Source organism: Camarhynchus parvulus, unplaced genomic scaffold, assembly GCF_901933205.1.
Source record: "Camarhynchus parvulus unplaced genomic scaffold, STF_HiC, whole genome shotgun sequence".
NCBI classification, from domain to species: domain Eukaryota; kingdom Metazoa; phylum Chordata; class Aves; order Passeriformes; family Thraupidae; genus Camarhynchus; species Camarhynchus parvulus.
Genome location: NW_022148925.1, coordinates 725 through 13,174, shown reverse-complemented (window position 1 = coordinate 13,174; position 12,450 = coordinate 725). Strand labels below are relative to the sequence as shown.

The 12,450-nt window shown below is 54.9% G+C and overlaps 1 protein-coding gene across 1 annotated transcript; it reads left to right on the top strand.

The window, feature by feature from the left end:
• Nucleotides 1-269: 269 nt before the first annotated feature.
• LOC115917171 (potassium-transporting ATPase alpha chain 1-like) lies at nt 270-11,795 on the top strand (the record flags this gene model as incomplete). The annotated part of the gene is given in 13 exon segments (XM_030970901.1): nt 270-354; nt 356-397; nt 1,823-1,973; nt 3,352-3,520; nt 5,380-5,534; nt 6,254-6,284; nt 6,287-6,373; nt 7,185-7,263; nt 7,265-7,322; nt 8,525-8,658; nt 9,446-9,547; nt 10,032-10,123; nt 11,603-11,795. Coding segments are annotated over 13 exon segments (1,378 nt in total), but the record flags the coding sequence as incomplete, so codon positions are not given.
• Nucleotides 11,796-12,450: the final 655 nt, after the last annotated feature.

Genomic DNA, 12,450 nt, shown 5'->3' with positions numbered 1-12,450 from the left:
GGGGATTTGGGGACATTTGGGGACAATGAGAATTTGGGGACAATTTGGGGTGAATTTGGGGATTTGGGGAGTCAATGAGAATTTGGTGGGGTTTGGGGGTTGGGGAGGATTTGGGGGGACAATTTGGGGACAATTTGGGAGGAATTTGGGGACATTTGGGGACACTGGGAATTTGGGCACATTTGGGGACACTGGGAATTTGGGGGCAATCGAGGTTTCGGTGAGCCCCTCAGGTGCCGCCAGCCCAGTGAGCCAGGTGTGTCCCCCAGGTGATCATGGTGACGGGGACCACCCGGTGGCGGCCAAGGCCATCGGGGCGCAGGTGGGCATCATCTCCGGAGGCAGACCCGAGGGGCGTGTGGCGCCTGCACCTGCCCCTGGAGCAGGTAACGCCCAGGTGAGTGCACAGGTGGGACACGAGTGCACAGGTAATGCCCACGTGAGTGCACAGGTGAGCACAGGTGAGCACAGGTAGCGCCCACGTGAGTGCACAGGTGAGACACAGGTGAGCACAGGTGAGCGCACAGGTGAGCACAGGTGGGACAGGTGAGAGCCAGGTGAGACTTGGGTGAGAGCCTCCACCTGCCCCCGGGCAGGTAGCGTAGCCCGGTGAGTGCACAGGTGAGACACAGGTGAGTGCACAGGTGAGCGCACAGGCGAGCACAGGTAACGCCCAGGTGAGTGCACAGGTGAGCACAGGTGAGCACAGGTAACGCCCAGGTGAGTGCACAGGTGAGACAGGTGAGCACCAGGTGAGACAGGTGAGCACAGGTAATGCCCAGGTGAGCGCACAGGTGAGCACAGGTGAGCACAGGTAACGCCCAGGTGAGTGCACAGGTGAGACCCAGGTGGGGCAGGTACAGCCCAGGTGAGACTGGGCGGAGCCAGGGGGCGGGACCAAGGTGGGTGACTGGTGGGTGACAGGTAACTCAGGTGTGTCCCAGGTGTGTCCCAGGTAACTCAGGTGTATCCCAGGTAACTCAGGTGTGTCCCAGGTGTATCCCAGGTGTATCCCAGGTGTGTCAGGTGTGTAACAGGTGTATCCCAGGTGTATCCCAGGTGTATCCCAAGTGTGTCCCAGGTAACTCAGGTGTGTCCCCCTCGCAGCCAGGCGCGTGCCCGCGTGGTGACGGGCTCCGAGCTGGGGGTGCTGGGTGTGTCCCAGGTAACTCAGGTGTATCTCAGGTGTATCCCAGGTGTGTCCCAGGTAACTCAGGTGTGTCAGGTGTGTAACAGGTGTGTCACAGGTAACTCAGGTGTATCCCAGGTGTATCCCAGGTAACTCAGGTGTATCCCAGGTGTATCCCAGGTGTGTCAGGTGTGTAACAGGTGTATCCCAGGTGTGTCCCAGGTAACTCAGGTGTGTCAGGTGTGTAACAGGTGTATCCCAGGTGTGTCCCAGGTAACTCAGGTGTGTCCCCCTCACAGCCAGGCACGTGCCCGGGTGGTGTCGGGCTCCGAGCTGGGGGTGCTGGGTGTATCTCAGGTAACTCAGATGTATCTCAGGTGTATCTCAGGTGTATCCCAGGTAACTCAGGTGTATCCCAGGTGTGTCCCAGGTATCTCAGGTGTGTCCCAGGTAACTCAGGTGTATCCCAGGTAACTCAGGTGTCTCCCCCTCACAGCCAGGCCCGTGCCCGGGTGGTGACGGGCTCCGAGCTGGGGGTGCTGGGTGTGTCCCAGGTAACTCAGGTGTATCCCAGGTGTGTCCCAGGTAACTCAGGTGTATCTCAGGTGTATCCCAGGTAACTCAGGTGTGTAACAGGTGTATCCCAGGTGTGTCAGGTGTGTAACAGGTAACTCAGGTGTGTCCCCTTCGCAGCCAGGCCCGTGCCCGCGTGGTGACGGGCTCCGAGCTGGCCGCGCTGCCCCCGGGCGCCCTCGAGGAGCTGCTCCGCGCCCACCCCGAGATGGTTTTCGCCCGCATGTCGCCCCAGCAGAAACTCGTCATCGTGGAGAGCTGCCAGCGCCTGGTGGGCACACCTGGGCACACCTGGGCACACCTGGCCGGTGGCCCCAACGTCCCCGCTGTCCCCAAACCCCCATTTCCCCCGGTTTTCCCACATTTTTCCCTTTTTTTTTCCCCCATTTTCTTTTTTCCCCAATTTTTCCCTTTTCCCCCATTTTCCTTTTTCCCCCATTTTTCCCTTTTTCCCCCCCATTTTTCCCTTTTCCCCCCATTTTTCCCTTTTTTCCCCATTTTTCCCTTTTTTCCCCATTTTCCCCTTTTTTCCCCCATTTTTCCCTTTTTTCCCATTTTCCTTTTTTCCCCCAATTTTTTTCCTTTTCCCCCATTTTTTCTCTTTTTCCCCATTTTCCCCTTTTTTCCCCATTTTTCCTTTTTTTTCCCCATTTTTCCCTTTTTTCCCCATTTTCCCCTTTTTTTTCCCCCCATTTTCCCTTTTTTCCCCCCCCTTTTCCCCCATTTTTCCCCCACCATTTTTTTTCCCCATTTTTCCCTTTTTTTTCCCCTTTTTTTTCCCCCCATTTTCCCTTTTTTTTTCCCCATTTTCCTTTTTTCCCCCATTTTTCCCCTTTTTTTTTTTCCCCATTTTTCCTTTTTTCCCCCATTTTTCCCTTTTCCCCCCATTTTTCCTTTTTTTCCCCCATTTTTTTCCATTTTTGGGCTGACTTCCCCCCCTTTTTTTTGTTGGGTTTTTTTACCCGTTTTTTCCCATTTTTTCCCCAAAATTCCTCATTTTTTCTCAATATCCCCAAATGTCTCCAATACCCCCAATTTCCCCAATTTTTCCTCAATTTTTTCCCCAATTTTCCCATTTCTTGGCCATTTTCCACCCGATTTTCACCCAATTTTTTTGTGTTTTTTCCCAAATTTTCCCAATTTTGAAGGTTTTTTCCCCCATTTTTCCCATTTTTCCCATTTTTTCCCCACATTCCCGATTTTTTTCAATGTCCTCAATGTCCCAAATCTCCCCAATTTTTCCTCTAATTTTTTCACCATTTTTCACCCAATTTTCACCAATTTTTTTTGTGTTTTTTCCCAAATTTTCCCAATTTTGAAGTTTTTTTCCCCATTTTTCCCATTTTTCCCCACATTCCCCATTTTCCCCAATGTCCCCAATGTCCCAAATATCCCCAATTTTCCCTCCAATTTTTCCACCATTTCTCACCCAATTTTCACCCAATTTTCTGGTTTTTTTCCCAAATTTTCCCATTTTCCCCCCAAATTCCCCAAATTTTTAACGCCCCCAACATCCCCAAAGTCCCCCATTCTTTCCCCATTTCTCGGCCATTTTTCACCCATTTTTCACCCGATTTTCCCCATTTTTTTGAGGGTTTTTTCCCCGTTTTTTCGCTGATTTTCCCGATTTCTCCGTTTTTCGCCCCAAGGGCGTCATCGTGGCGGTGACAGGTGACGGCGTGAACGACTCACCTGCGCTGAAGAAGGCCGACATCGGCGTGGCCATGGGCATCGCCGGCTCCGACGCCGCCAAGAACGCCGCGGACATGATCCTGCTGGACGACAACTTCGCGTCCATCGTAACGGGCGTGGAGCAAGGTGAGAAACACACCTGGGCAGGTGAGACACACCTGAGATAGGTGTGGTACAGGTGACACACCTGGGACAGGTGTGGGACAGGTGATCCTGCTGGACGACAACTTCGCGTCCATCGTAACGGGCGTGGAGCAAGGTGAGAAACACACCTGGGCAGGTGAGACAGGTGAGACACACCTGAGATAGGTGTGGGACAGGTATGGGGCTGGTGAGACACCTGGGATAGGTGTGGGACAGGTGTGGGACAGGTGATCCTGCTGGACGACAACTTCGCCTCCATCGTCACCGGCGTGGAGCAAGGTGAGAAACACACCTGGGCAGGTGAGACACACCTGGGCAGGTGAGACAGGTGAGACACACCTGAGATAGGTGTGGGACAGGTGAGACACCTGGGACAGGTGATCCTGCTGGACGACAACCGCGTCCATCGTAACGGGCGTGGAGCAAGGTGAGAAACACACCTGGGCACACCTGAGACAGGTGAGACACACCTGAGATAGGTGTGGGACAGGTATGGGACAGGTGAGATACCTGGGCAGGTGTGGGACAGGTGAGACACACCTGAGATAGGTGTGGGACAGGTGAGACACCTGGGATAGGTGTGGGACAGGTGATCCTGCTGGACGACAACTTCACGTCGATTGTAGCGAGCGTGGAGCAAGGTGAGCTCACCTGGGCACACCTGGGACAGGTGAGACACACCTGAGATAGGTATGGGACAGGTATGGGGCAGGTGAGACACCTGGGACAGGTGTGGGACAGATGTGGGACAGGTGAGACACCTAGGACAGATGTGGGACAGGTGATCCTGCTGGACGACAACTTCGCGTCGATCGTCACGGGCGTGGAGCAAGGTGAGCTCACCTGGGCAGGTGAGACAGGTGAGACACACCTGAGATAGGTGTGGGACAGGTGAGACACCTGGGACAGGTGTGGGACAGGTGATCCTGCTGGACGACAACTTCGCATCCATCGTCACCGGCGTGGAGCAAGGTGAGAAACACACCTGGGCAGGTGAGACACACCTGGGACAGGTGTGGGTTAATGTGGGACAGGTGTGGGACAGGTGAGACACCTGAGATAGGTGTGGGACAGGTGTGGGACAGGTGAGATACCTGGGACAGGTGTGGGACAGGTGTGGGACAGGTGATCCTGCTGGACGACAACTTCGTGTCGATTGTAACGGGAGTGGAGCAAGGTGAGCTCACCTGAGACAGGTACGGTACAGGTGTGAGGACAGGTGCAGGGACAGGTGTGGATACCTGTCCCCAGTCACCTGTACCTGTCTCTGCTCACCTGGGCCATTCCCACACCTGTCCCCACACACCTGGAGGGGTCACACACCTGTCCCCGCTCACCTGGATTGTCACACCTGTCCCACACCTGTCCCTGGTCACCTGGATTGTCACACCTGTCCATGCTGACTTGACCTGTCACACCTGTCCATGCTCACCTGGAGGGGTCACACACCTGTCACACACCTGTCCATGATCACCTGGATTGTCACACCTGTCCCCACTCACCTGGACTGTCACACCTGTCCATGCTCACCTGGATTGTCACACCTGTCACACACCTGTCCCCACACACCTGGGCCATTCCCACACGTGTCCCAGCACACCTGGAGGGGTCACACACCTGTCCCCGCTCACCTGGAGGGGTCACACAACTGTCCCACACCTCTCCCCACTCACCTGGATTGTCACGCCTGTCCCTGCTCACCTGGAGGGGTCACACACCTGTCACACACCTGTCCATGATCACCTGGATTGTCACACCTGTCCCCACTCACCTGGATTGTCACACCTGCCCCACACACCTGTCCCACACCTGTCCCCCTCACCTGCCGGCCCCGCCCCCAGGCCGGCTGATCTTCGACAACCTCAAGAAGTCGATCGCCTACACGCTGACCAAGAACATTCCGGAGCTGACGCCGTACCTGATCTACATCACGGCCAGCGTGCCCCTCCCCCTGGGCTGCATCACCATCCTCTTCATCGAGCTCTGCACCGACATCGTGAGTGCGCACCTGGGCGCTCACCTGGGCGCCAAGACCTGGGCTCACCTGGGGAAGCGTGAAAATGGGGAAAACGAAAATTGGGGAAGATCAGTGAAATTGGGGGTTTTGGCACACCTGGGCACGCCTGAGAGGGATAGGAACACACCTGGGCACACCTGGGGCACCTGGGCACACCTGGGCACACACCTGGGGGTGGGGAAATGGGGGAAAACGGTGAAAATTGGGGGAAGATCAGTGAAATTGGGGGGTTTTGGGCACGCCTGGGCACACCTGGGCACACCTGAGAGGGATAGGAACACACCTGGGCACACCTGGGCACACCTGGGCACACCTGGGGGTGGGGAAATGGGGAGAAACGGCAAAAATTGGGGGAAATCGGTGAAAATTCGAGGAAAATCGGTGAAAATTGGAGAATTTGGGGGCACACCTGGGCACACCTGGGGGCAGTTATAACACACCTGGGCACACCTGGGCACACCTGGAAGGGGATAAATGGAAAAACCGGGGTGAAATCGGGGTGGAAAATGGGGATTTTGGGGGGGTTTGGGGTTACCTGGGCACACCTGGGGGCACCTGTGCTCACCTGGGCACACTTGGGGGCGGGAAAATGGGGAAAAACGGCAAAAATTGGGGAAAAAATCGGTGAAATTTGGGGGTTTTGGGCGCACCTGGGCGCACCTGTGCTCACCTGGGCACCCCTGTGCTCACCTGGGCAGTTCCCCGTGTCGCTGGCCCTCGAAGCCGCCGAGCTCACATCATGCACCTGCGGCCCCGCAACCCCCGGCGAGACCGGCTGGTCAACGAGCCCCTGGCGGCCTACTCGTACTTCCAGATAGGTGAGGGGCACACCTGGGCACACCTGGGCACACCTGGGCACACCTGGGCACACCTGGGCACAGCTGGGGGTGGGGAAAGGGGGGAAATGGCAAAAATTTGGGGGAAATCGGTGAAAATTGGAGGATTTGGGGACACCTGGGCACAGCTGGATTTGGGGTTACCTGTGAGCTGAAACACCTGAGGCTTCACCTGTCCCATCTCACCTGTCCCATCTCACCTGTCCATATCTCACCTGTCCCATCTCACCTGTCCATGTCTCACCTGTCCATATCTCACCTGTCCATGTCTCACCTGTCCATATCTCACCTGTCCATGTCTCACCTGTCCCATCTCACCTGTCCATATCTCACCTGTCCATATCTCACCTGTCCATATCTCACCTGTCCCATCTCACCTGTCCATATCTCACCTGTCCATATCTCACCTGTCCATATCTCACCTGTCCCATCTCACCTGTCCATGTCTCACCTGTCCATATCTCACCTGTCCATATCTCACCTGTCCATATCTCACCTGTCCCATCTCACCTGTCCATGTCTCACCTGTCCATATCTCACCTGTCCATGTCTCACCTGTCCATATCTCACCTGTCCCATCTCACCTGTCCATATCTCACCTGTCCATATCTCACCTGTCCCATCTCACCTGTCCCATCTCACCTGTCCATATCTCACCTGTCCATATCTCACCTGTCCCATCTCACCTGCCCATATCTCACCTGTCCATGTCTCACCTGTCCATATCTCACCTGCCCATATCTCACCTGTCCATGTCTCACCTGTCCATATCTCACCTGTCCCACCTGCCCAGGTGCCATCCAGTCCTTCGCGGGCTTCACCGGACATTGCTTATGGGCCCAGGAGGGCTGGTGGCAGGTGCTGGGGCTCCGCCAGCTGGGGGACGGGGCAGCACGAGCAGGAGCTGCAGGACAGCTACGGCCAGCAGTGGGTGGGGCACCGCACCTGGGCGCACCTGGGCGCTCACCTGGGGCCGGGGAAATGGGGGAAACGGCGAAAATTTGGGGGAAATCGGTGAAAATTGGGGAAAATTGGGGAAAATCAGTGAAAAATGGAGAATTTTGGGACACCTGGGCACACCTGGGCGCTCACCTGGGCACACCTGGGGGTGGGGAAATGGGGAAAACGGCGGAAATTGGGGGAAAATCAGTGAAAATTGGGGGAAATTGGGGGAAACTGGGGAAAATTGGAGGGAAATCGGTGAAAATGGGGGAAAATTGCAGAAAATTGGAGAGTTTGGGGACACCTGGGCACACCTGGGCACTCACCTGGGGGCGGGGAAATGGGGAAAATCAGTGAAAACTGGGGAGAAATCGGTGAAATTTGGGGGGGAATTGGTGAAAATTGGGGGCGAATTGGTGAAAATTTGATTTTGGGGACACCTGGGCACACCTGGGCACACCTGGGCACACCTGGGCACACCTGGGAGGGGATAAATGGAAAAAAACCGGGTGAAATTGGGGTGGAAAATGGGGATTTTGGGGGGGTTGGAGTTACCTGGGCACACCTGGGCACACCTGGGCACGGAAAATTGGGGAAAAAAAGGGAAAAAATTGTGGGAAATTGGGAAAAAAAAAGAAAATTTTGGGGAAAATTGGGGGAAAATGGGGAAATTTTGGGGAAAATCAGGGAAAATGGGGAATTTGGGTTCACCTGGGCACACCTGGGCTCACCTGGGGTGGGAAAATGGGGAAAAAAATGGAAAGATTTGTGGGGAAATTGGGAAAAATATGAAAATTTTGGGAAAATTGGGGAAAAATGGGGAAATTTTGGGGAAAATCGGGGGAAAATGGGGAATTTGGGCACACCTGGGCACACCTGGGCTCACCTGGGGGTGGGAAAATGGGGAAAAAAATGGAAAAAATTGTGGGGAAATTGGGAAAAAATGCGAAAATTTTTGGGAAAATTGGGGAAAAATGGGGAAATTTTGGGGAAAATCGGGGAAAATGGGGAATTTGGTCTCACCTGGTCTCACCTGGGGGTGGGAAAATGGGGAAAAATGTGAAAATTTGTGGGGAAATTGGGGAAAAATATGAAAATTTTTGGGAAAATCAGGGGAAAATGGGGAAATTTTGGGGAAAATCGGGGGATTTGGTCTCACCTGGGCTCACCTGGGCTCACCTGCGCCCGCAGACGTTCGGGCAGCGCCGGTACCAGCAGTACACCTGCTACACCGTGTTCTTCATCAGCATCGAGATGTGCCAGATCGCCGACGTGCTGATCCGCAAGACGCGGCGCCTCTCCCTGTTCCAGCAGGGCCTCTTCAGGTGGGCACACCTGGGCACACCTGGGCACACCTGGGGGTGGGAAAATGGGGGGAAATCGGCGAAAATTTGGGGAAAATCGGTGAAAGTTGGAGGAAGATTGGCGAAGATTGGGGGATTTTGGGACACCCGGGCACACCTGGGCACACCTGGGCACACCTGGGATGGGAAAATGGGGAAAAATGGTGAAAATTTGGGGAAAATCGGTGAAAATTTGGGGAAAATCGGTGAAAATTGGGGGATTTTGGGACACCTGGGCACACCTGGGCACACCTGGGAGGGGATAAGTGGAAAAAAACCGGGTGAAATTTGGGTGAAAAATGGGGATTTTGAGGGGTTTGGAGTTACCTGGGCACACCTGGGCACACCTGGGAGCGGGAAAATGGGGGAAAAAGCAAAAACGGAGGGAAAATCGGTGAAAATTTGGGGGGAAATCGGTGCAAATTGGAGAATATGGGGGGCACCTGGGCACACCTGGGCACACCTGGAGGTAGGGAAATGGGGAAAGATGGGGAAAATTCGGGGAAAATTGGGGGAAATCCAGTGAAAATTGGGGGTTTTGGGCACACCTGAGCGGGATAGGAATTTGGCAAAAAATTCGTGAAAATTGGGGGATTTTGGGGACACCTGGGCACACCTGGGACAGGTGTGGTACACCTGGGGGCGGGGAAATGGGGGAAATCGGTGGAAATTTGAGGGAAAATCGGTGAAAATTGGGGATTTTGGGATACCTGGGCACAGCTGGGCACAGCTGGGCACACCTGGGGACGCTCAGGTGTGTCTCTCTCAGGAACCGGACCCTGCTGGTGGCCATCGTGTTCCAGGTGTGCATCGGCTGCTTCCTCTGCTACTGCCCGGGCATGCCCAACGTGTTCAACTTCATGCCCATCAGGTGAGCCCCGGCACACCTGGGCACACCTGGGCACACCTGGGAACCCCGAAAAGCACCTGGGCACACCTGGGAATTGCCCTGACACACCTGGGTACCACCTGGGGCACACCTGGGGCACACCTGGGGCACACCTGGGAACCCCAAAAACCATCTGGGCACTGCCCCTGACACACCTGGGCACACCTGGGAATTGCCCCGACACACCTGGGTACCACCTCAGTGCACCTGGGCACACCTGGGGTGCACATGACAACCCCAAAAACCACCTGGGCACTGCCCCTGATGCACCTGGGCACACCTGGGCACACCTGGGAACACCTGGGCACCACCATAAACACACCTGGGCACACCTGGGGCACACCTGGGCATCCCCTAAACACACCTGAGGACACCAAAACCACCTGGGCACACCTGGGCACTACCCCAGACACACCTGGGGCACACCTGGGCACACCTGTCTCTCACCTGGGTCTCACCTGGGCAGGTTCCAGTGGTGGTTGGTGCCGATGCCCTTCGGGCTCCTCATCCTCGTCTCACGACGAAATCGAAAAACTTCGGTCTTGGCGACACCGGGCAGTGAGTGACACACCTGGGCACACCTGGGGGCACCTGGGCACACCTGGGGGCACCTGGGGGCACCTGGGCACACCTGGGGGTGGGAAATGGGGAAAAAACTGCCAAAAAATTGGGGGGAAATGGTGAATTTGGGCACACCTGGGCACACCTGGGCACACCTGGGCGCACCTGGGGCTTGTCCTGTCCTCACCTGTCCGGGTTCTCTCTCCACCACCAGGTTGGTGGGATCGGGAACTTTACTACTGAGAGCAACACCTGGGCACACCTGGGCACACCTGGGCACACCCAGGACCCTCCTTGGATACCTGGGACCTCCCTTGGACCCTCCCTGAACACCTGGAACCCACCTGGGCACACCTGGGCACACCTGGGACTCACTCGGGACACATTTGGGGCACCTGGAACCCACCTGGATCTCACCTGAAACCCACCTGGGCACACCTGGGCACACCTGGGACCCTCCCCGAACACCTGGGCACACCTGGGCACACCTGGGACCCACCTGGATCTCACCTGGGACCCACTTTGGGCACCTGGGACTCACCTGGGACACCTGCACTCGATCCCCTCCCTTCCCCACCATCCCCCCCCCAAATAAAGGCACAGGTGACTCAGCCAGGTGTGTTCAGGTGCGTTTATTGTTCAGGAAAAGATCCCCAAAAAAAAAATCTCCAAAAAAACCAAAAAATCCGCCCAAAAATGTAAAAAAAATCGCCCAAAAAATGAAAAAAAAATCCCCCCAAAAATTTTAAAAATCGCCCCAAAAATTTAAAAAAATCCCCCAAAAATTTTTTAAAAATCCCCCCAAACTTTAAAAAAAATCCCCCAAAATTAAAAAATCCCCCAAAAATTTTAAAAAATCCCCCAAAATTAAAAATAAATTCCCAAAAATTAAAAAAAAATCCTCCAAAAATTAAAAAAATCCCTCAAAAATTAAAATAAATTCCCCAAAAAATTACAAAAAAATCCCCAAAAATTAAAAAAATCCCCACAAAAATTAAAAAAAATCCCCACAAAAATTTTTAAAAAATGCCCCAAAATTAAAAAGATCCCCCCAAAACCCCAAAAATTGCCCCAAAAACCCTCCAAAAATAAAAAAATAAATTCCCCAAAATTTTTTTAAAATGGCACAAAAAACCCCCGCCCGAATCCTAAAAACAACAAAAAAAAAAATTCCTATAAAATTTAAAAATCCCAAAAAAAACACCCCAAAATTGCACAACCCCGCCCTAAAAAAAATCATAAAAAATTAAAAAGAAAAAAATCCCCCAAATCGCAAAGCGCGGCTGCCGTAAAGCGCGGCTGTTGCAAAGCGCGGCTGCCGTACAAGGCGCCGTAAAGCGCGGCTGTCTTAAAGGCGCCGTGAGCTGGAAGTGTCGTAAAGCGCCGTTGTTGTAAAAGGCGCCGCAAAGCGCGGGTGCGGTTAACAGACTTCCGGCACACGGTTGTTTTTAAGCTTTAATTTTTAATTTTTAATAGAATCTCCCGCCGGGCCGCGGCTGCCGCGGGGCCGCTGCCGCCCTCAGGGCGCTGCCGGAGCTCTCTGCCGCACGGGGGCGCCCTCAGAGCCGCCGCCGCCGCCCGTGGTGTCGCTTTCCCGCTCCATGGCGGGCCGAGCCGCGCCTTCCCCACCGCATCCTCCCGCTTCAGAGCGGCTGCGGGCGCTGCTCCGGTCCCGCCGTTCCCTCCACGCCCCGTTCCCGTTCCCGCCGCTCCGCCGCCTCCCGCGCTCCCCGGCCCGCCCGCCGCCATCTTGGCTCCCTCACGCCGCCCCAGCGACGCGACCACGCATGCGCGGTCGCTACAACCGCAGCGATATCACTCCGCGCCTCAGCCAAGCGCAGCGCTGATGCCGCGTTTAGCGCGCGCATGCGCAGTTCTATCTGCACGGCGCGGCGGCTTTGGTGCTGCCCGGTCCCGGTTCCGAGCCGCTGCGCAGCCCGGTCCCGGTTCCGAGCCGCTGCGTGCCGCTGTGCAGCCACAACCGGCATCCCCGTGCCCTGTCACGGCGCTTCCGCCGCCACCGGGTTTATACACGGCGCCACACAAAGCGAATACTGCAGCGGTTGAGTGTATCCTTCCGCGGCTCTGCCGGAACTCGAGGAGATCCACCACGCATGCGCATTACCGAGAGATCCTTCCGCCACAGCCGAGCCCTGATATCCCTCCGCGCCGTGAAAAACGCCGATTCCTCGTTTTTTATAAAATTTTTAAAAGTTTAATAGTAATAAACTGGTTCTAAAAATAGTAATGCAATTGGGGTAATGATAATTTGGGCAATTTGAATGAGGGCAGTATGAGACAATAAATACAAAAGAGTTACGGAT